General features: G+C 41.8%; 1 protein-coding gene across 3 annotated transcripts in view; it reads right to left on the bottom strand.

Moving 5' to 3' along the window:
• Positions 1 to 18767: 18767 nt before the first annotated feature.
• The window catches only part of arhgap35a (Rho GTPase activating protein 35a), a 46504-nt gene continuing 42806 nt past the window's right edge, over positions 18768 to 22465 (bottom strand). For all 3 annotated transcript variants that reach the window (XM_033977261.2, XM_055226105.1, XM_033977262.2), the window contains one exon: positions 18768 to 21899. In XM_033977261.2, the coding sequence (XP_033833152.1) occupies positions 21407 to 21899 (493 nt within the window). In that variant the 3' untranslated portion in view covers positions 18768 to 21406. The remainder of the gene's footprint in view (positions 21900 to 22465) is intronic.

Below are 22465 nucleotides of genomic sequence, written 5' to 3'. Positions count from 1 at the left end.
CAGCTGCGTATCAGTTTTAAAGGTGATTTACAGCTGAGCTGTAATTATGTGTTATGTGTTTATATTAAATAAACATTGCCCATTGATGTTATCGTCCAATGAGAACTAATATTAATGTGGGCATATACTCTCACAGCACTCCCCTCTTTCATTCCACACCTGATCTCTATTATTAATATGTTTATATTTATAATGTATAAATAGGTTTGTTTATGTCTGAGCACATTTGAATGTATTTAAATGTATATTTATGTGTCTGTGTTTACAGCGCTCCTCCCTTTGGTCCAATTACTCCAGAACCATAGCCCCTGTGCTTCCTAAAATCCCTCACCCCTCTCACCTCACAGTCCCAGAGGTCTTTCAGCACGCAGCCCCACCTCTGTGCCAGCTCCGACAGATTGTCCATCACACACACAGGACCCCTCAAAGGACCTCTGGCACACCGTCCCGCTGCTAACTCATGCCTGCACCGCTGCCCCCCTCTTCCTTCATTTACCCCGAACCCCCCCAACACCACCCCGCCCCACCTCTTTGGCTCTGCCCTCCCCAGTCCCAGGTGAGCTGACGACACAAGGCGAGCAGAAACACCAGTCGAATATTAATGGTTTGATCTGAATATTAATAAAGCATGAATCTTAATGATGATAAAAACAAAGAGCCACAGCCACACGTGTTCAAAGTGCACACACACACACACACACACACACACACATGTGGGCCGGGCGCATGGCTCCGGTATCTGTCCTGCACAGTGTAGATTAGTTAAAACAAGGCCTTATCCTCAGAGCTGCTGCTGTTAAAATGCTGAGCGTCACATTGAAGACAAATGTGTTGTCTCAACCCCCCCGCTCAGTAAATGAAGACACCTCTCCTTTCCCACGTCTTTCTCCTCCTCTATCTCCTCCTGTTGCGCTCTTGATTTTCTTTTTATCTCTTCCTGCTCGTTTACCCCCCCCCTCTTTCCAGATCACACTTGCCCCCCTCCACCCCTCTCCACTCTGCTTATTCTCACTGCTTGGCTTTCTCACTAGATTACCCCACGTCTTTTCTCCCGCGCAGCCTCACCTACTCGATATTCCAGCCTTGTTCTCTTGCAGTCTCCAGCACAACTTTCTGACCCACTTCCTCTCTCCTCCCTGGCCTCCTGATCAAAGCCTGCAGGACGGCATCGCCTTGGGCAGCGGAGAGGGAGCGCGCACCAGCAATGGGGGGATGAAGGGATCGCAGCTGAAAGAGGGAGAGAGGAAGAGACAGATAGAGAGGGGATAGAGAGTGGGAACAGAAGGATCACAAGGACGAGGAGAGGAGCCAGGTGCCCTCTCAGCCCAAGGACAAAAGCTCTTCACGGGCTGATCACACGCACGCCCGGCCTGTCAGAGCCGTCACTCCCGCTCACCAACGCCACATGTGACGACAGGGATGACATTAATGTGTTGTGTTAAAAAAATAACTGTTTTTTATTTACGCCCCAGCACCGCAAATTCCCCCAAAACAAGTCAACTTTACAAGTGATGGCTATTAAAATTCAGCAGGATGTTTAATAAATTACACTTTCAGATTACATGTTGTCCCACCTTGTTATTGTGTTTGGGATTCATGTCGCACAGGTGAGTGGTGCCAATGTGGATCGACATGGCGGCAGGTGTCAGTCGCAGTACGAACTTACTGTCCATCATGAGTGTCACCTCATCACTTTATTTGATTTATTCCAAAATAAATCACCTAAACTCTGGTCCAAGTTTTAGGCCTTGTGTTTTTGGCGATACTTGCATATACTCCATGTCTTTATTTGAATGAGGTGACCTCTAAAGACCCCTTGAAGAATTTAATGGTTAAAAACTATGCTAGTAAAGATAACCCTGACTAATAGGCGTTTTATACTTCTTCTGACCTATCCGTGTCCTCATATACAAGGTAAACATGTTCAAGATTTTATTGATAACAGTTCTAATGCTGATTAATTCTTAATTACAAAAACACTGGACCTGATGGCCAAGTTGGTATTGGTTCTAAACATGATGATCCAATCAAAAAGCAGGAATCCAGTAGGTTAAAATCTAAAAGAACTGTCTCTGATCTGAATCGTCACTACCCCATCACCTGCAGCCAATCATGAATGAGCGCTATTGCAGCCTCTGCAGCTCAGTGAGTGAATTCTGGAGGTTCTGAGCTGAGACATGGCCTGTCCATAGCCTGTCTATATACTGAGAATGAAAAAAATTTATATGTGTCCTTTATATGCAGTTTAAGACTCTGGCAACCCCAGTTCAGTTGCGATTGTAGTCAATTTAAAAATATAATTTTCAAGGGCACACCCAACCTTCAACTTCAATAACAATGATAAATACATGAGCTGCTGTGTAAGTGCTCAAGTCTGTTTCAGGAAAGTCACCAAATATAGCTGACTACATAAGGGTTCATAGATTTTGAACAGGCCGTCTGGCCTTGGACTTGGTAGAGATGTGAGCTGGTGAATCTAAGGTTTGTCTATCCCAGCGGCCATGTCTGCGGGCAGTCAGGGCAGAGAAACAGGAGCCCATTTGTACGCAGCGAGCGAGGTGCCGTGTACCTTAACATTCCCCGCGCATCCAGACAAAGAGCACTAATTATAAATAAATTAGGGACACGACACGGTGTGCCACAGGGGGACGAGCGGGAGCCGTCGCCGAATAGAGAGACTGATAGAGAGGGAAGAGGCGGCGGCGTAAAAGAGAAAGAGCGGCAGGAGGGAGGGGGGCAGACAGGCACAGATTTGGCAATGACACAGAGGAGCAAGTGGGAGAAGAAAGTAGATAAGAAAATAGAGGAATGGAGCATGAGAGGCCTGGGGATGGAGCGGGGAGAGGCGGGTGTAACCAAGTGGGTATACAAGGCTCAAACCTCAATATATAGCCTCCACGTCCATACATCCACAACCAACAAGCTAGCAAGATTCTCCCGAGATGACGGCAGCAAAGCAATATGTCTGAGTAAAGATAGTAAATGGTGGCAGGGAAATTAACCGTCGAAATGAAACAGGAAAAAAACTAGAACCAAAATGAATTCTCCACAATAGGAAAAACGAATGGCCTCTGTTAGACGATTCAAGCTGTTTTACAAGTAAATAATAGTTGCATGATGGAGGGAAATGATCAATAAACATAATGCGGGGATATCTGGAGGACTGTAGCCAGCCGCCACTCACGCTTATCGTAGATGACTTGTCAACCAGGCAAGTGCATATATAGAGTGTGTGTGTGTGTGTGTGTGCGTGTGTGTGAGAGGGAGAGAGAGTAGACACATGTGGTTCTCTCTATGGGCACTTGGGTTTGTGTGTGTTTACAAGCCAGTGCAGTGTTTGTTGTGTGTTGAAGCGCATGTGGGGAGAGAATCGCTATCTAAATGGATCGCACTTCACAACTGTGCCACCATTTCTCACAAGACAGACAGACAGACAGAAGGAAAAACAGGAGGGGCGAAACAGGCTCAACTCAAGGTTATGTCCTGCCTCAAGTTGAGAACTGATGAGCGTTGCCACAGAAGGGAAAAATAGCCGCGGCGCTGTCTTCTCGTGGTGATGTGATATGAATGTCTAGAACGATAGAAGCTATAGTAACAACTGGATACTGCTAATTCATTAATATTGTAAAGCCCAAACTCCAGACTTGAGGTTAAGGGGTCAAAGGTCAGCCATCAGTGACACAGACAGGAAAAGGTCAAACCCATGACCCCATATTGACCTTCTGACATGACGCCTCCCCGACGTCGCCATGACAACTGAGCTGCAGACAAACATGATGTCAGACTCTCGGCTGGGGTCAAGAGCATCAGAAAGGTCAGATCAGGTCTGAGATAACAGTTTAAATTCATCCAGTTCTTCATATAGTTGGATGGACCCAGAGACTATTGGCATAAACAACATAGTGGACCTGTTTGGTGTCATTAATGATAAAGAATTGGAGTGTGGATTGGTTCTTCTTTGTTGTCAGTATTCTTTTTACAACAAACCACTTGTATTATATCCTATTCCATGAGAACTACTAGATGGAACATTTGATTGAAAAACAGTGAGCAAAGCAGAATTAAAAAAAAAAAAAAAAAAAAAAAAAAACACAAAATGATATTTTGCTAATTCATTTTTGTATTCATTTTTTTTTTCTTTAAATCATGAAAATTCTGTGAATAAAAAGATTTTCACTAATTTTGTCTAAGATGAAGATACAAAGCTAAACTTCCATGATGTCATCCTAACAAAAATAGTTTTTCATCAGAAGCTGCTCATAAAACCTGGTCCTGCTCCACAGGGCATGTTTTGGAGTATCTATATAGACCAGATGAAGATTGTGATTTCATAATTTTTACAATAATTAATTAGTAGATGTAGATTGTTACCAACTTTTATTTCTGACAGGAAATAAATAATAGTAGTGAGAATTACGGATTTATTAGGAGTTCAAATTTGAATGACAGAAGTGGCCCTGTTGCCATCGAGAATGTTTAAGAGTAAAGGTCGAACTCGGTCCCAATACAGTGATCCTGGCCTCATAAACCCTGGTAAAAGCTCCACTCCTCTGTTTCAGTTGAGCATGAAAGCTGTCCATTATCAAAGTGTGTAAAGTTGGTGCTTAGAGGAGAGAGGAGGCAGAGGAAAGGTAAAGAGGGAGGGAAGACAAGAGAGGAGCAGCTTGTTGCATTAGCATTCTGGCAGCACAGAGGCTGTCTGTTTGCCTCTGGCAGCGGCACAGAGAGGGGGACACTGTGTGCATCCTCACTCAGCTCACTGTCTCTCTCTCCTCTGTCACTGTCTATCTCTCCACCTGTCTCTCTCTCCTCTACAGTCTGCTCTGTTTCAGCTCTTTCACACTACATACTTTACCCCCCCAGTCCTCTCACATTTCCCTATCACTCTATCTACAGCTGTCATCTGATTGTTTATGTTTCTTTGGCTAATTTCTGCCTCGCGGCGGTCGCTCTTCACCTCGGAGACCTCTCGCAGTCCTTCACTCTCTCCAGATGAAAGCCATGTCTTCTGAGAGCCAAGATCATAGTTATTCAATATTATAATGTACGCTTAAATATTCACTAAACAATTCATGTCTTAAACAGTGACAGTAAACATTTCCTCCTGTTTTTCTCGTCGTTTGTTGGTTTATTTAGGAAAAAACCTCAAAAAGTGTGAACTTCTGATTTGAAATTCCCAGGAAAGACAGCAATAGAATTGTCTGTAACCAAACAGACATTCCAGGACAGGTTATCAGCCCATGTCAGACACTTTAAAAGGTAAATATCTAAAAAGCACCACACTAGTAACAACAACAACAACAACCTTGAATGAAATGTCCCTTTTCCTTTTGACATAAACAATCACCGCAAGCTTTTAAAATGTGATCATTAACTTGTTGTCTGGACACTTACAAACTCAGAGGAGGTGTAATGCCTTGGCAGTGGTCTGCCCCATGTGACCTGAGGTTGTCATTTAGAACAGTGTTGAAAAATGCTTTCATACACAAAACTCTGCTTTTAGCAAATTCAATTAAAATGCTAAATAATACCAAAGAGTTGGCGCTAATCTGAGATTTAATTTGAAATGCCCAGTGAAGCTGAGTCACACAGGTCTAAATGTATTCAGGTCACAGTCATTGGACGCCAGTCAAGAGCAAAGAGTCGGCCCCTCCCTCTGTTGCCATGGCAATTTTAATAAACACCATCCTTGACCACTGCAGGCATGAAGATACATAAAAAGCAGTCCATTACAGAGTATCACTTTCACTTTCAATTATTCATTGAATGCATTAAAGGTTATATTTTGAATTAATTATTCAATGTAGTTTCTGCTGTAAATGAATACAAGTGGAGGAATGAAAGCATAGCCAAAAAGCAAAACATATATTCACTTTTAATGCTACGGGCTCAGACTAGTTCACCCAAGGTCTCTGATTCAATCATATTTTATAAGATATATAAAAAACATAAATAGTACTTTGAAGATAAAAGGACATACACTTGTGTTTGAAATGGTTCACTAATGAATGAGACTAGGCACTAATTGTTAATAGACTGACAAACCCATACACATCATTGTAAATGAAATCCTTATCTCCTGGATGATAAATCTCCTCGGGTTACAATAGTTTAAAAAAATGTTTTTCAAAACCAGAGCTTTAAAGTCTGTCTGAATGTCATTCACAAAACCTTCAGTCAGAAGGCATTTCCAACATAACCCAGTGTAATATATACCATGAATAAATAAAAATAAGAAAGCACAGCCATTTGTCTCAAATAGAACAATAGAGTCTTTGAGTTTGTCACTTAACTTTACACTGGTGAAAAAGCAGTTGCAGCTCTTAGGAAATTCAACTTTTGTCAGCTTTTTCTACCTGACACTTGAACCCACCGACAGCACTGTGCTGTGGAGCAGAAGAAGAAGACTTTCCCTCCCTTCTCTTAAAATAAAGCAGTGGCACACAGAACAATACTGTATGCATGCCTCTAAATGTAAATCACAACAGCAGGTCAAACATGGTCAGTATCAAGAAAAAGCAAATCTAGAGTTCACCTTGAGTCTGTTTATGTAAAAATAGAAATGATTTTCTCTTTCAGCACATACTTAATGAAAGAATATGAGGTACTACATATCAGAATGGGCCTGCTTATACAAAATGGTTGAATCCAAAGCAAACTGAATTGCATGACACCACTGCTGTTATATAAACACACTGAATCTCACTATCAGACTAGAAAACCACAAAGCTCAAACACAACTGAATATAAACAACTAATGATAAGTCTTGTGTATAATACTCAGATGATTATTCTGCTTTATTGGATTAACTTTGATTATAATGGAGGCTAAGTAAATCATAGGAGGCCAGCGGAAGCCAAATCCGTACCACAGCAACTGAGACCAAAAGCATTCAAACAAATTAATAGTCCATTAAACAAAGCAAGAAAAGCAGGGCCTGTGTGTGCCTTAAAAGCACATTAGCATTTGAAGTGAGCACAGTCATTTATCTGCTGCTGGACCGTAGGCACAGGCACAAACTCCAGGGCGAGCTTCGTGTTTGTGTTTTTATATACAACAAGTGACATCCGGTCGAGGTCTTAATCCCCCAAAGTACTGTAAGTGATGGTCCCACCTAACCCTGACGCCATCAATTGTCGCCTTTCCCGTTGCCACACGTTGTCACGGCGACTCATCCTTCTCATTTAAAAGCTACTGTATCTCCCTGTTTTCAATTAATCTACCGGTTTGCACTGTTTGCCCTTCCACTTTCTTTCCTGGTCCCGCATCCATGCATCCATCTTGTTTTGCTTCTGCCCTGCCCCCCTTCTCTCCTCTCCCTCTGGCCTATAGGCGCCGCTCCGGTATTCCCAAAGTCATCTGCAATCAGACATCTTCAATGGATTAATTACACTGTCCTCAGCCAGGCTTGATTGAGCATCTAACATCTAACAGCCCACCTTCCTCCACCCACTTATACAACACAGCAGTCTTAAACGCTACGCCTTTTCATTGCTTTCATGTCTCTGGCCTCTGCTTTTCCCCGGATCTTTCTCTACTTTTAACTCCAGACATCACCCCAACCTCACGCTCCCTGGAATGACCACAGAGCACGCTCTCCGTCTTTTCCACATGTAGAATCCCTCTAATTGGACATCGATTGGAAGAAGGCCTCACCATTATCTCTTTGGAATACGGGGATCACCTTAACCAATGTTGATGTGTAAAACCTATGTATACAACAATGAGGCATTTACTGTTAGAAAAAGTTCTAACAGTAAATATATATTTTCATTGAGCATAAAATACCTCAAATGTAATATAGTATGTTCACATTTAACTTAGTATTCACAGGACAATAGGAGATGGACAGTACACTAGAAGAAAATAGCGTTGTCACGATGCTGAAATTTCAAACTCGATTTTGATACTATGGAATTTACTCAATATTGATAACGATAGCACAATGAAGATAAAAACATGCTCCTTTTTAAGTAAGAGAATGTAGTTTCCATGCACAAATTAATCGCACTTTCTTTACCATGAGATCTCAAAAAAACATTAAAATAGTCCAGCTCATTTTGTCCAGTTAATGTGATTTGTCTTTTGTCTTGCGGTTCCAGGTTATTTCCAAGAACATTCAAAGTATTTCAGAATTCAATGTTTGTGGCCCTATTGTGTAGTTGTGAGGAGGCATCAAAATTGCAATAAAACCTTCAACAAATTGCTGCAATACTCCTACAATAACTTACTAATCATTAACCCTACCCATAACTTTGGAGACTGACATCAAAGTTCCAGCAAAAAATGCACAGGCTAAGAATTAAAGGGAAGGCCAGAAACATATAATACGAGGAACAAAGACATTCACAAATTAGAAGTATTTTTTTTTGTTATTGTTACTAGGGTATAAGCTGCGCCATTTGCTACTTTTCATATTTCATACACTTACACCTTTCCATCTTGACCAGGTTAAATAACATACAATAAGACACTGGCATTATGTGGTCTTAAAATACAGTTCTTTTTTGAGCTACTTGGAATGGCAAATGATTATCACAGTCATGTTGATGATTTGTGTTTTAATCGAGTTCTCTGAAAATTGATCTGTGGAGCGAGTGAAATTAGCACAGTGGGAGACCTCAGTGCATGCTGTACTTATGAATAAACAACAAATCCTGTATGTTGTGTTTGTAAAATCAACAAATAAATGGCAGTTCCGTACACAAGTGATTTCAACTGAAAAAAAAAATAATACAAATTGTGCTGTTTGTTAAATATTGTAAATAAAATCATACTTGCTAACCCTTGCCAGATTCATAGTCTCAAACTTTTAGGAACTGCCTTTCTAGAATTCATTAAACCTTTTTTGTTATATCTGATCTTTCACAAGTACACAGCAAACTTCTGCACATCTGTTAACACTCCTTTACTTACACAGTGTACGCAGTGTATTTTTCACTGTCCCCTCCAACACACACACCTACTCCACATCAATCACGGGTCCCTGAACATAACCCCAAAAGCCAAGAGCAGCTTTGAGTCATTCTAAAATCATGATGGATGACAACTTCCCAAAGCAATCCCTCTGTGTGCCAGCATCATTTAACTAAAGGCATCGCACTGCCCCAGCCGATTGCGTTCCTCTCATTCTGCCGAACTTGCCTTTCACATCCCCCTATAGGAGACGTACTAGGGCCGCCCCGGAAGAAAGAACCTTCCCCAAAGTTTCTGACGCTGAATCCGTATTGTTTTTTCTCCCACTAGTCGCAGAGATGAGATTTGAAGAGGTTAAGCTGACCTCGGGCTGGTGCTTTGGAGCGGGCTTACCCTGGAGTGCGAGATGACAAAACATTTAGTCCGATCTCACTCGCGGCTCGCTGACAGGCCGAAACAAAAGAACAGCCTCGGAGGAATTTAAAATCATTGAATGAATGTCAATTAATTTCACAGGACGGTGTTGGAATTGATTAGAATATAAAACGATCTTTCTTGAAAGCAGAGGGGAATTGATGTCCAAGGCCTTCAAACATAAGACAGAAAAATGACAAAATGAAAGAAAGACGGCTCATTTGGTGCGTCTCCGGGGTGTGTGTGCGAGTGTGCGTGTGTGTTCAGGTGTGTAAAGTGTGTGTTTGTGAACTCAGCGGTTTGTTGCACGCTTGGCTGGCAGGGTGTGTGTAAAGTAATTAACATGATAGCCTCCCTCTCAGCCTGATAGCCCATTCCCTGCAGCGAGGTCGTCGGGCAGACACCAGCACACACCTGTCTCTCAATGCAAACAGCCGTACACGTTTAACCCACATCCTCTGGTCTAGCAACAAACACAGACAGCATAGGGGGCACTATCTTATATACAACATGTAGCTGTCACACATTCAAATGTATAGGACAAATTATGCACAAGTGAGGTGAAAGAAAAGGCATCAAAACAAATCTTATATATCAGTGTTAACATAGACTACAGTATGGCCTAGGGGTTTCATATAAGAATGAAAATAATAATAATTAGCATACAAGAAGTGGTACGACATGATTAACACGAACAATTACGAGAAGTTAAAAGTGAACAACAACCAGGGCTACAACAAATCGAAAAATGATGAACAAATTATACAAAAAATGCAAAGATTATCACATTTTTGGAGTTCAAGACTAAAACACAATTAGACAAGACAAGACACACATTTTGTACAAGATTAAACACAATTAGACAAGACAAGACATACATTTTGTACAAGATTAAACAATTAAACAATAACAAATTCATTCTTTTTGTTCTCTTTATTCATACACGGATCCCAATGAGAGCCCTGTTTAAAATACAATACAAGAAGAAAAAAAACAAGGTAAACAAGTATAAACAAGTAAACAAGTCCATATATAACATTAAAAACAGGTGCAGGTGTGTGTATAAAAGTTTGTGACCAGATTATTCAATTGTGATTGTGTCACCGAAGTATCTAGTTTTACTTTCCTTCAAGCGTATTCCCAATTGAAGACCTTAAACGTGCATTTCAAGTGTTACTATTTCTGAAAGGCTACCTCCAGATTTTGTGTTACACTGTGCAGCCAAAATGTCCTATCTTTGTTTAGCATCCAGGTGAAATAGAGACATGATTGAAAGTGACAGCAGACCTGAGGTTTCACACCACAGAGGAAACCATATGGTGATACAATATGGCACATAATCAACACGGAGACAGCCTGAGTTGTGATAGTTCCATTTTATCAAATCATTCCACTTAAAATGAGGTAATTCTTCATCCTGATAAGTAACAAAGTGAGGTAATGAGAGCACTGGTGGCTGACACATGCTGACAAAATCCTTTCATTATTCTCCAATACAAGCACTGGTTTTATCCGCAGCCTCGCCAAGACCTTTCCTGTGGTCGTCTAATCCTGAGACAGTGGACCCAAACCCCCCCTCCGCCGCACACAGAGCCTCATTTGCTGGAGGATTAGAGCGAGGGCACAGGGGTCAGAGAGAAGCCACCCAGCAGCCCCTAAAAAAGCACCAATGCACGTCCACACACACACACACACATACAAACATATACACACACATACACACGTGCATTAGCATTATGTGGACCAGACACTGCTCTAAAGTCCCAGCATAACAGCATTATGCATTCACATACTGTAGGTGCGAAGGCGGCGCGGCAGACATGCTCCAAAACACAGCCACACATTTGCATGAACATGTGTGGAACAAAACAAACTGACCTTAACTCCAAATCAAAGAAATACTAATACAATTGTGTGACTTTACAGAGCAGCAGGGTCAAAGAACTTCATAGGACGAGAAAGTTAGCTGCTAAAGGTTCTCTGAGCAGAGACAGGTTACCAGAGTAAGGGAAAGACAAAAGTGATTGTGTGAGAAGAAGAAACATGGTTGTGGAAAGTTCTAAAGGGCCTGGCGAGGGTTTAAATGCTCTCCTCCCTCGATTACTCCCTCTCCCCTCACACTTTCTCTCATGCCTTTCATGAATTAAAAGCACGAACGGTCTGTGGGGAGAAGCATAGTTAATTCTGATCAGATCTCCTCCTCCCCCCTCTCCACCTCGCCCCTCCTTCCTCCCTTCTTCCCTCGGCGACGGTTGCCGTGCAGTCTGACAGACGGAGATGGGATCTGACAGTAAACAGGCGTGTGGATGCCCGGTACGTGATTGACACGTAGGCAGGTCGGTGGGGGCCCGCCCCCCTCCTAATCCTGCCCTGTCAGCTCTAATTGGGGAGGTGGGGCTCTGTGTCACCAAGGTGACTGATTGACAGGACCCCAGCTTTGCATAGATATGAGGAAAAGGTGGTGAAGTTCACGCATGGCATAACACTGTTAACTCTACTATACTGCTAATAGAGATATGAGATGGGGGGTGATGGGCCCAGAGCAGGTGAGCTCTCATGAACATGACTGAGCACACAAATAAACCCACAACAATAACCATGAACAAAATAGACACGCATACACCATGTCTGAACGCTGAGTGCATCTCCAAACACAGCGCTCTGATGAGGAGCAGAGGTGTTCAGTGGCACCGGAGCATTGATACTGGAGGCACCTCGAGCACCTCAGTCTTTTGGGGCCAATGAACCAATGGAAGACAGCCATACAAAGTACAATACCACTCTGACCTGTCAAACAGTTCTGTGTGAGCTAATTAAACCACAGCCTATGGAGAGGTTTGCATATACATGTGTCCACCTGGATACATGTGATTCTACTTAAAGAGCTCTCTGTTCAGAAGGTCAGGTCTCCACAGAGCACACAAACGAACGGACATCACCGGACAAAAGACTACACAGCACGCAGCACATCTGCAGGGGCAGACCCAGAATATTCATAACTTCAAATTAATCTTCCACTTTAAAGGTATAGCGTTATTGGTAAAGCGTAATTATGTGTGTTGAATTAACTCTGTTGCTTGAGGCATTCACACGAAGTATCATTAAAATGCTAAATAAGTGCATTTTACTCTCCATAGAAAAGTTTGTATTATGAATTTCCTTTTGCAGATAAATAAAATCAAGGCTACAACTCCAAATGTATAGGATAGCAAGGGATTAGCCTATATAATCATCTGATGCATATAGATTATTTACGGTGTGGCCATTGCCACACATGAAAGCTTGGATGTTATAGAGACATATTAATAACACTATAAATAATGATAAAATGTTCAACAGTATGGCATTAAAATACATCTCTCTTGCATGTATTCAATTACAGATGTTTTTATTGTAAAAACATGCATTTTTATATGGGTACTTTGCCTCTTCTTAGATTTGACCTGTAACTTGGTCTGCTGGCATCACCTGTTTCTCTCCATGGAGATGATATAAGTTTAATACCATCCTGTGCAACATGGAAATGCAACAGCATCTTCATAGGAATGAAAAGGTGTTGGGCCCTCAAACAAAAATGTACATAGTGTACCTTTAACTAGCGCTCACATCTAGTATCTCATATTGCAGATATATCAGTGATCATCATTTTCAAACATCTACTGCCAATAATGGCATTGCTCCCCAAATGCCCTATCAGTTTGGCCCAGTAGTACACTATGGTTTGGGTATCTCTTACATGCTACTCTGCTACAAACTCTACATACTGTTACTGTGTTACTGTATATTCAAGTCTGAATTTATTTTAATAATGGTGTGTGTGCGTACCAACTACATTTCTGTGTGCATGCTTTTGATTGACAGCTGCCACTGACCTGTGCCAGTCAGAGTGCCATGCTGCGGGGCGGTGGGGTCGATCGCTACGGAGACGACCTTCGCCCTCATCTGCATCCTGCCTTCATTAGCGGAGCCAGGCAAGGAGAATAACAACCCAATAAATTAATAAAGAGAAAGGGAGCGAGAAAGGGGGAGAGCGCGGGTGAGCGGGGGGTGCGGCTGGAGCAAGGGTAAATCGGGAAGGGGAAGGAAGAAGGGAGGAGGAAACCAACCAGAGGGAAAGCCGAGAAAGATTCACGCACAAGAGAATAGAAGTGTGGAGATGGGAGTCACTGGCTATGGGAGAAAAACATAATAGTAAAAGATGGACAGAAGGTTTAGCTCAAGTCAAAATTCTTGCAAACACACACCAAGTCCACCAAAATGATCCATAAACAGTTTTGACAAATGCATCTCAGGGGCTGTCATTGTGGCTCGGAGCCCTGCCCAAACAGAACTGATACATTACCATCTGCACGGGTTCTTAAATGCCAGGATGTACAGGGATGCTCTAACCAGCCCGCGGAGCCACATATCGATGGGGCCAAATGTTCCAGATTTTCTTCTCTCTATATTCATGAACTTGGAGCAAGGCTTGGCGTCCCAACCGCACAGCGAGTCAGTTAATAAAGAATGAGGTTTAATTGTGCTGGCTACATATTGTGTACAAAGACTAGAGGCTGGGGAGGATACCTATGTGATACGAGCACTTCCACTGAATAACACACACAGTCCAAGGGAAGCTGTGTAAATAAATAATGAACAAGGATGTTACGTGAAGATAGACTGTTGGTTTGGAGCTGTCCCTGGAGGAGACAAGAAATGATGCTTTCTCATGTTCTGCAGACTTGTACTACACACATCCCTATATGACTGCGTCTTCATCAGCAACAGAACATATGATTTCCAGTGTATTCAGAAATACTGACTTACTAACTAAAAAAGTATATATTTGAATTGTGTCATTGTGACTCTTCCCAGTTAACTTATAAAATATAATGTACTGTTAAAATGTAATTAAGTATAAGTGTAAGTATTTTTCAAATATCAAGTAAGAATTTTACAACTGCTAAACATTATCTTGAGAGACTTCAGAATATGCAGAGTCAATACGGTCTATAAATAATTATTAGTATATCTACTACATGTGTGAAGTAAATTTTTTATATTTGGATAAACGTACACTTGCATCTGTTAAAAGGGCCTTAATGTACAATATCAAAACTATGTTACAATCTTTCTATACAATCTTCAGCATTATAATATGTATTTGTACTTCAGATTTGTTTTTCTCCATTGCCATGACCCTGATATATCTGAATGTACATGTTCAAAGAGTGAATACACAGTGTTTTGTGTGTCAATGCTGAGAGATGTGAGAGCCGCTCACAGTTGAAGCGTGCCAACAGCAGTCAGTGAACTGCATTTGGAAAGCTAATAGCACCATGATATGGGCCAGGCCTGTGCGCGAGGCGTCTGCCTGAATGAGCTGCTCCCTGCTCAGGGTCGGGGAGCGTGAGCGCTCAAGATTGAGGCCTGCTGCACTGAGGAGGAAATTCTCAGGGCGATCGATGCAGAGGATTAGGGCCGGCTTTGGGGGCTCAGAGGCCTGGATCTGAGCAGTATTCTCAGCGGGGCCCTTGGGAGAACCACTGAGCAGAGCTGAAGGGGTAGAGGAGAGAGGGGAGACGGGGCTAACCTGAAACTGTCAGGAGGCTTCACACAGGGTTGGCCAACCTGGGAATAGGAGGGCACTCTGGTCCCAGCTGACATTCTGAATGACGCCTGAGTCTGCCACCCACTCGGACAGAGCCACATTGACCACTGGAGCTGAGGAGCACACACAACTGTAAGCGCTCTGCTGCACATTAACAGGAGTAAAGTTGACAAACGCATGCTGCACTTACTTTTGATTTCCTCTCGTTCAAACGGGTAGTTGTCTCCGAGTTGATGAGCCACACAACAAAAGGCTGACTGCGTTTGTGTGTGTGTTTCTGATGCTCATGATTGGTCAGCTCGCCGCTCTCCCTCGGGTGCACGCGGCTGGATCCATGATTCATTTTGCAATGAGGGGAAGAGGGGAGAAAAACAGGAGCGCGCATGTGAGAGAAGAAACAGCCAAGACCACTGGGAAATTATACGGTGGAGCAGCGTGGTGGATCTGGAATTAAACGGCATAATTAATCAAGCAAAAAAACAAGCACGTTGCTCATACATTTATTATTTGCATTTTTTCCACTTCAGGAGATGTAATCAGCAGATATATGTCGGGGGCCTGAGCGTTTCACCGCGACCACAAGGCCAAGCTCTGAGCACCAGCACTGACCCTATGAGTGTGAAGTGGAATATGAGCTATGTTTTTTCCAAACCAACTATCATCTGTGGCCCCTGCTTTAATCCCCACTACACAAAGACAACAATCGGTTTATTTGCTTCTGCTGTCCCATAAATTAGGATGCTGGCAAAATTAGGTTCACAATTCTTCCTGATCTCTGTGGAGTTGTATAACATTGTACTGTCCGAATAAACAAAGTGATTGCCCATATAAAGTCTAAACACATCTTACCATTACATTTAAGGGAAGTTACTTAAAGGTCATATAAGGTTATCATATGCTCATTAGTACTTCATTACCATTAGACTGTCACAGTGCATAAGTGTGACAACTGTTTCCGATCAGAAGTGGTTTTCCTCTTTTGGCAGAGCTGCGTGTGGTTTGGGCACAGATGATTCGGCTTATTTAAAGCTCTATTAGGCGTCACATGGGGCTTACACTTCTCATCTATCACTGTTCTCTTATGGAGATAGGCCTCATTTAAAGATGAACAAGCCTTGTGATTGTCATGTAAGCTAAATAGACACATCAGTCAGATCTTAAGGAACATTTAAAAATGGGCGTTACTTCTTTGTGCCAGTGTATTGACAAACACCAAGCACTTTTCATATTACTTCATCTGAGTAATATGAGTCATAATAAAAGTAATATGTAGGTGTATTATTTTGGATAAAATTGAAGTTTAGTTTTAAAATAGGATAAAGTCCAAAATGTATGCTAACTGATAAATAAAAGACGAAGAAATATGTAGCATTTTACACTAAATGTAAAACATACTGTGTATTAAAATGTATTCATGTTATTTTTAAAGAAATGCCAGGGACATTTTTTACTTTTGACATAATTTCCATAAGCTTATTGAACATTTATGCACTCTTCATAGTATCCTTATTGTATTGTAGACATATATTACTTTCTATCTATATCCGGTATGTCTGCCTCTGATTTGTGCAGCTGTGTAGAACTGAGTTTGTCTTATCCTAGAGGTAGATTCAACAGGCTGGAGGGCCTACACATGCTAATGTTATGATAATGTTAGAATGACTTTTCATGTGTCAATATGATGTTTTTTCACTCGTTCACAATGGAATTAAAGGCTTTCTTTTCTCAGCCATCTATTAATGGTAGGATAAGTGTAATTTCATTAAAATGATTGCTATAAGTTCAAAGGGTTATTATATGGTGATGACATATTTCTAATATATGCACCGCTTGAGATAAAATGGCGTTGGAAGGAGCAGAAAGTGGTAATTATAGGATTTGAAGATGATTTTTAACCCGTGTCGCTTGGACGTGCTTAAGTCCACTCTGACCATTATGCGTAAATACATCCGGCGAACAGTTTGAAACGTATCACTTTTCCTGTGGTCAATATGGCTTGTTCCTGGAGCGCCGTCATCAATCGCGGTATCAATATGGAAATAGCACGGTGACCCAGACATTAATCAATGGGCTCCTCGGGGAGGCAGGGGAGGCCAGGGCCACCTCAAAGCATCAATGAGACAGATCGGCCTGCAGTCAGGCTCGGACAGTGTGTATTGATAAGAGCATTTCCACCTGTAGCGGCGCGCGCGCTCTCACGCGCTCCTGGCCACATCTGAATTCAATCCCCGCCGCCGCAGCTGCGAGCTCCAAGCCCAGAAAGACACGCTTGAGCGGAGATACGTGCCTCGACTCATCATAAGACCACTCTCTTATTCTCCATATATGTCCCCTTTCCTCCCCTCTCTCCCGCCGTCTACCTCACAACTTTGAGGCCTAAACAAGCAGCTCACGTACGCTGCTACAAGGACTTCAAATTAACTTCTTTGTCTTTATTCTGAGACTTACTTTACTTCACACTCTCTGGAGTTTAGTCAAACCTATTTCTTTCTCCAACTTCAAACCGAGACGGGCAGAAGGGTTTCACATCAATGCGGAAGTCTTCACATGCGGCTGTCTCACCGCGAACGGGATTAGCGCCAAATCTCAGCGCTCACATCATCCAAATCTTACCTGATCAATTAGATCAGTCCCGACAAGAGCGGCTCCAGGCTGAGCACAGTGAGGCAAGCAGGCCTCCTAGTGGACAGGCTGTGGACGCGCAGTCTCAAATGGATTTCAGGACAGGCTACAACTGCAATCAACTATTTTAGTATAGTATAGTTTAGTATAGGTCTGTTGATTTAATTTTGGATATTAGGTTTATGAAAGCGTTTAACAGTGAATGAAAAGCGTAATTCAGTGTCTAAGACTTTACTATGCAGGTCACCTTTTATGCCATAATACATCTTAACATCTTTTATAGATGGAATTTAGCCATGATTTTGTGTGTGAAATAATGAGAAATAATTTGGTCTCAGAGAGTTGAGTTTGTTGATGAAGTAGGCCTAGATACAGTTCAATACATGTAGGCCTTTAAAATATAAGAATCAAATACTTTATGGATTAGAGGTAAAGCCAAAGTCATAGATGGGAAGAAGAACTCCCGATACATTTTCACTCTGCCATTCCTAATCCTCCCATGTCAAACATATTTGGCCATGTCCATATTTGGCTTCTGCACAAACCCCTTGTGCTCTTCCCCATGTGACACGTTTTAAAGGTTAGAGTTCAAGGGTCGTGTGCTCTGTGTGCACACGGGCTTGCCCTTTTCTCTCCCAATCATTCGGTCCTCTCTCTCTTCCTGCGCCAGATGCACCACAAAGGTCATGCCCATGGATTTCCTTTGGTTTGACTCAATGAAAAGGTCAGTTGAGGGCACCAGGAAATGGCACTGAGGCCTTGGTTCAGGCCGTATGGGAGCAGGGTCCTTACATTACCAGAAATGGCACACACCAAACTACTCTCACCAGATCTGTCCAGGACAGACCCAAGAGCATAGACTGTATGCCCAAGAGTCAACATGACCTCATCTGGAGTGCCTGTGGATGTGGTTAACAGATAAAGCATACAATCAGACAGAAGAATAATAATCATTTTGCCTGAAAAAAACAAACTATCCACTCAAACAGGTGAAATTACTATCAGAAACCCCCATCATGTGGTCAAGGTTAGACATACACAAACACACAGGTTTATAATGTTCTTCACATAATTGTGCCCTTTTAGTAAGCTAAGGTAGAAGTTTCCATTGTTATATCCAAGTTCGTTCATTTTAAAAACACTTACCAAAAAGTATTTTAGATAGATTAAACAGAAGAGTCAGAAAGCATTATTTACAAGATTTGATTTATTAACTATAATACAGATCACATAAGGCCTTGCTGTATACACCATTCCCACTGAGACAAATTATCAAACTCAGCAATAAGAACACATTTTGTAAATGCTTTTTTTTTTTTTTTTTTTTTTTTACTTTACAGTACTTCATTTTTTTTCCTTTTCTTTTACCCCCATCATGTCATCTTTTATCATCTCTTAAATAGAGCGGTGAAGCCCACGGGAAGATTCATGCACTATATTGGGCTGCCCTCAATTTTTCACAAACAAATTGATAAAATGCTTTGTATTTTTGTATTTTCTAAAATAAAATAATAAAAAAAAACATAAAAAATAAACAATTCTCCATCACCACTGACTAAAGGGCAACAGTGTTAGACCCCCCCCCCCCCTAAGATTCCATTAAACATCTGAATGTAGATCTGTTTTAATTAATTTTCTGTCGCCATTCTGCAAAAAAAAAAAAAAAAAAAAAAAAAAAAAAAAAACAACTATATGAGGCCATGTATCACAGAACCAGGTCACATTGTATTTGCCATAGTCTTGACCCAAAGACAGTCCAAATTGACCAGAAAAAACAGTCATGGCCTCCTAGTACCCACCCCCAAATGATCCCATACACGCTTTGCTGTGTGTCCTCCCTATTTCTCTCATCTCTTTGATTTTCTTAGTCATCTTGGATATAGTGTATTTAAACTGCATGAGCCAATAGTGGTAATGCTACGGGTTTATTAAGGGATCTGTCTATACAGCCCTACCATAACTCACATACATCACATGTACATTCACACCAACTGATGGTGCGGTAGCATATTTGTAGAATGAGACCTTTAATGAGATTACAATTTTTAATTGGGCAAAAAGGGATACTGACCAATTAGAAAGTGGAACTTTATTTCAGACATTTAGATAAATTTGAGAGTATATTGATGTACTATTGTACATTGTACAAATGGTACATACATTATGTGCACAAAAAATAAGAAAAGTTAAGCACAGAGGTGTCTTCTCATGCCTAATCTCACTGGTTTCTATAGAAACAGCAGGCTGGGCTGAGGAATGGGCCATTCCGGTCATGCAGACACATGAATGAAAGGATGGATGAATGAATCAATGGCCTGTCTGTTCCTCCAACTGTCTCTTGGACAAGGAGTGCTTAGGCCTAAGGGGAAGTAGTGGCATGGCAATAACAGATGAGCCTTAGTAGTTAAGTTCATCAAGAATACATGTCTTAAATCTCCAATAACAAATATGATATTCTCAATCAGTTAATATTTAAAGTGGTTTTAAATTTGTTTAAAATGATCAATTAATGGTCTCAGGCAACTAGAAATACAAATTGAAAATTAAATGTATTCAAAGCAATATTCTGCATGTAAAATCTCATTATTTGGGCCATGTTAGACACACAGGCCTTTAAACCTACCTGCAATCCAGAGAAAAGCACAATGCTACATAGAAAACTCCAGGACAAACTACCCAATTCCCTGTGTGTGCAGCATTAGTGGATGCGAGCTGCAAAACCCAATTTCTCCTCTAGATGTCAGTGGTGTGCTCCCAAAAACAAGGCGTAAAGATGAACTAGCAAAGTGAACAGTGGCTGTCATGTCATGGCAAAATTAATTTGTGGCTTCAACAAAGTGCTCAGGAAAGTGCTTTTGAACAAGGTCCTTACTTTAAAAACTGCAGCAATCACTTACATTCAAACCAACATGGTATATGAGAAACAACAAATATCTCCCAAACACAGGCAGAAAAAGTGGTGGGACATGCGCGCAAGCACGCGCACCTACACACATGCACGCACACACACACGGACATCCAGTGATGCCAGAATATTTTCACATATATAACAAAAACATACAATGATGAATGACAAATTATTCTGATCAGCTGCAAAAATTTTGTTGTATTGGTTTAACAATAAATTTCAAAATGAGGGAGAGCGCACACAGCAAAACATGGAATGCTAAGTGTGTGAGAGTACCCATGATGCTTTGCTCCAACCTGCTGCCCTGACATATCCAGTCAGTTGACATTTCTTCCTGTGCTTGGCATACCACCCCATCTGTCTGTCTAGTGTGCATGCATGAGGGATTGCTAGGTAGGAATGTGCAAGACGCCAAGGACAGAACATTCCAGCAACTGAGCACATTTTCTTGCTTGAATTCTCCATGTAGTGGTGCAATGGACACAAAAAAAGTCCAGTAATTGATTCTCTGCTCCTCTTCGTCTTCACAAAATAGGTGTTCCGGCCACCAATATCCCAAGCGAAGTTAGAGGCTCAGGGATGGAGGTGAGTTGTTTTGGAGGTACACTGGCCAGCTCATTGTTTGTGAATGTTGAACAAATCCCAGCCTCCTTGTTACTAGCACCTCCTGGAGTCATTTTTGCAGTTTGTGGCAAAATCTCTTCATTTTTACGCAGATTCTCTATAAGGCAAGGAGGGCGAATTTACATAAAGAAAGAGGAGGGGTGATGTAGAGAGGAGCAGAATGATCCTACCCAATTCAAAGTCTCTTCCTGTCTATGTTGTGCGAGCATCTCAAAAATCTATTCTCCCTAAACGTACTGCATCTTTCGCCGCATCTCCAAACTTTCTCTTTTCATTTCCTTAAAAAATTTCAAATCATTCCCATGTTTACTCTTTCCCTTGATCTGTTGGTTCACAGCGTGTGTTGTTCCGCAGGGGGATGGTGATGGGGGTGCAGCGTGGGTGGCAGGAGTGCCGGGATTGGAGATTGGGGCGTGGGAGGCGGGGAATTCTGGGGGGACTGGTGTTGTAGGTGATGATGATGATGATGGTGGTGGTGATGATGGTGAATGGGTGGGCCGTAGTGCGGGATGACCGGTGGGGTTGCGGGCATGACATACGGTGTATGGGAGGGAGTAGGAGAGGAACTGTAAACCCCAGCCATGCAAGAGTAGGCAGAGGTCCCTCCCCCAGAGCTGGAGGTGGGCGACCCGGGCATGTCGGTAAGAGGCTGATTGTAGAAAAAGTAGGAGCACTGTTGGATGAAGCTCTCGATGATTGTCTGGTAGGTGCGTGTGGCCGTCAGAGCATCCATGGTGGTGAAGTCTGGTCGCATCAGTGTGGGCCAAAAGCAAATAGACAGGTTCTCACTGGTCATCAGATTCAGCTTACTGTGTTGGCTCACCCTGAGAATAAACAGGGAAACAATAGTTTGATCAAGAATAACATTATCCAACATTAAACATGCATTTAAAGCTATTATGATCAAAGCAGATATTCAATTCCCTCTAGCAGATTTATAATTTAAAGTAATCTCTGTCCATCCCAAAGCACTAAATACTGAACTATACTAAAATATAACGAAACCTAAACCATATTCATGACTTCTATCATCTATATAAGAAAATGCCGGTCATAGTGGCCTTTTAATACAGTGAATGTGAACAATGCCATTTAATTAAGATTTACGTATTTCAGCTGAATGCATTAGTGGATTGTATATATTAATGGATCGACTTGCGACCTGCGAACACAATATATGAGTGTTAGTAACTCATCCAGTGTATGAAACTCTATAACTGATGGGTAAAATCATATTGGTGTAATTTATAAAGCACGTTAAGCAAAGACCATCAACCTCACCATCACTGAAACAAACAAAGCTATGAATAAAAGACAAACACACATTTATTGTAAAAGACTGAATGAGTCAAGCTGAATAAGCTCCCTATTGAGCTGACAGTGCGGGTGA

Source organism: Periophthalmus magnuspinnatus, chromosome 13 (genome assembly GCF_009829125.3).
Source record: "Periophthalmus magnuspinnatus isolate fPerMag1 chromosome 13, fPerMag1.2.pri, whole genome shotgun sequence".
Taxonomy (NCBI): Eukaryota; Metazoa; Chordata; class Actinopteri; order Gobiiformes; family Gobiidae; genus Periophthalmus; species Periophthalmus magnuspinnatus.
Note: the sequence above shows the minus strand (reverse complement) of the source record. Positions and strands in the feature narration are given on the sequence as shown.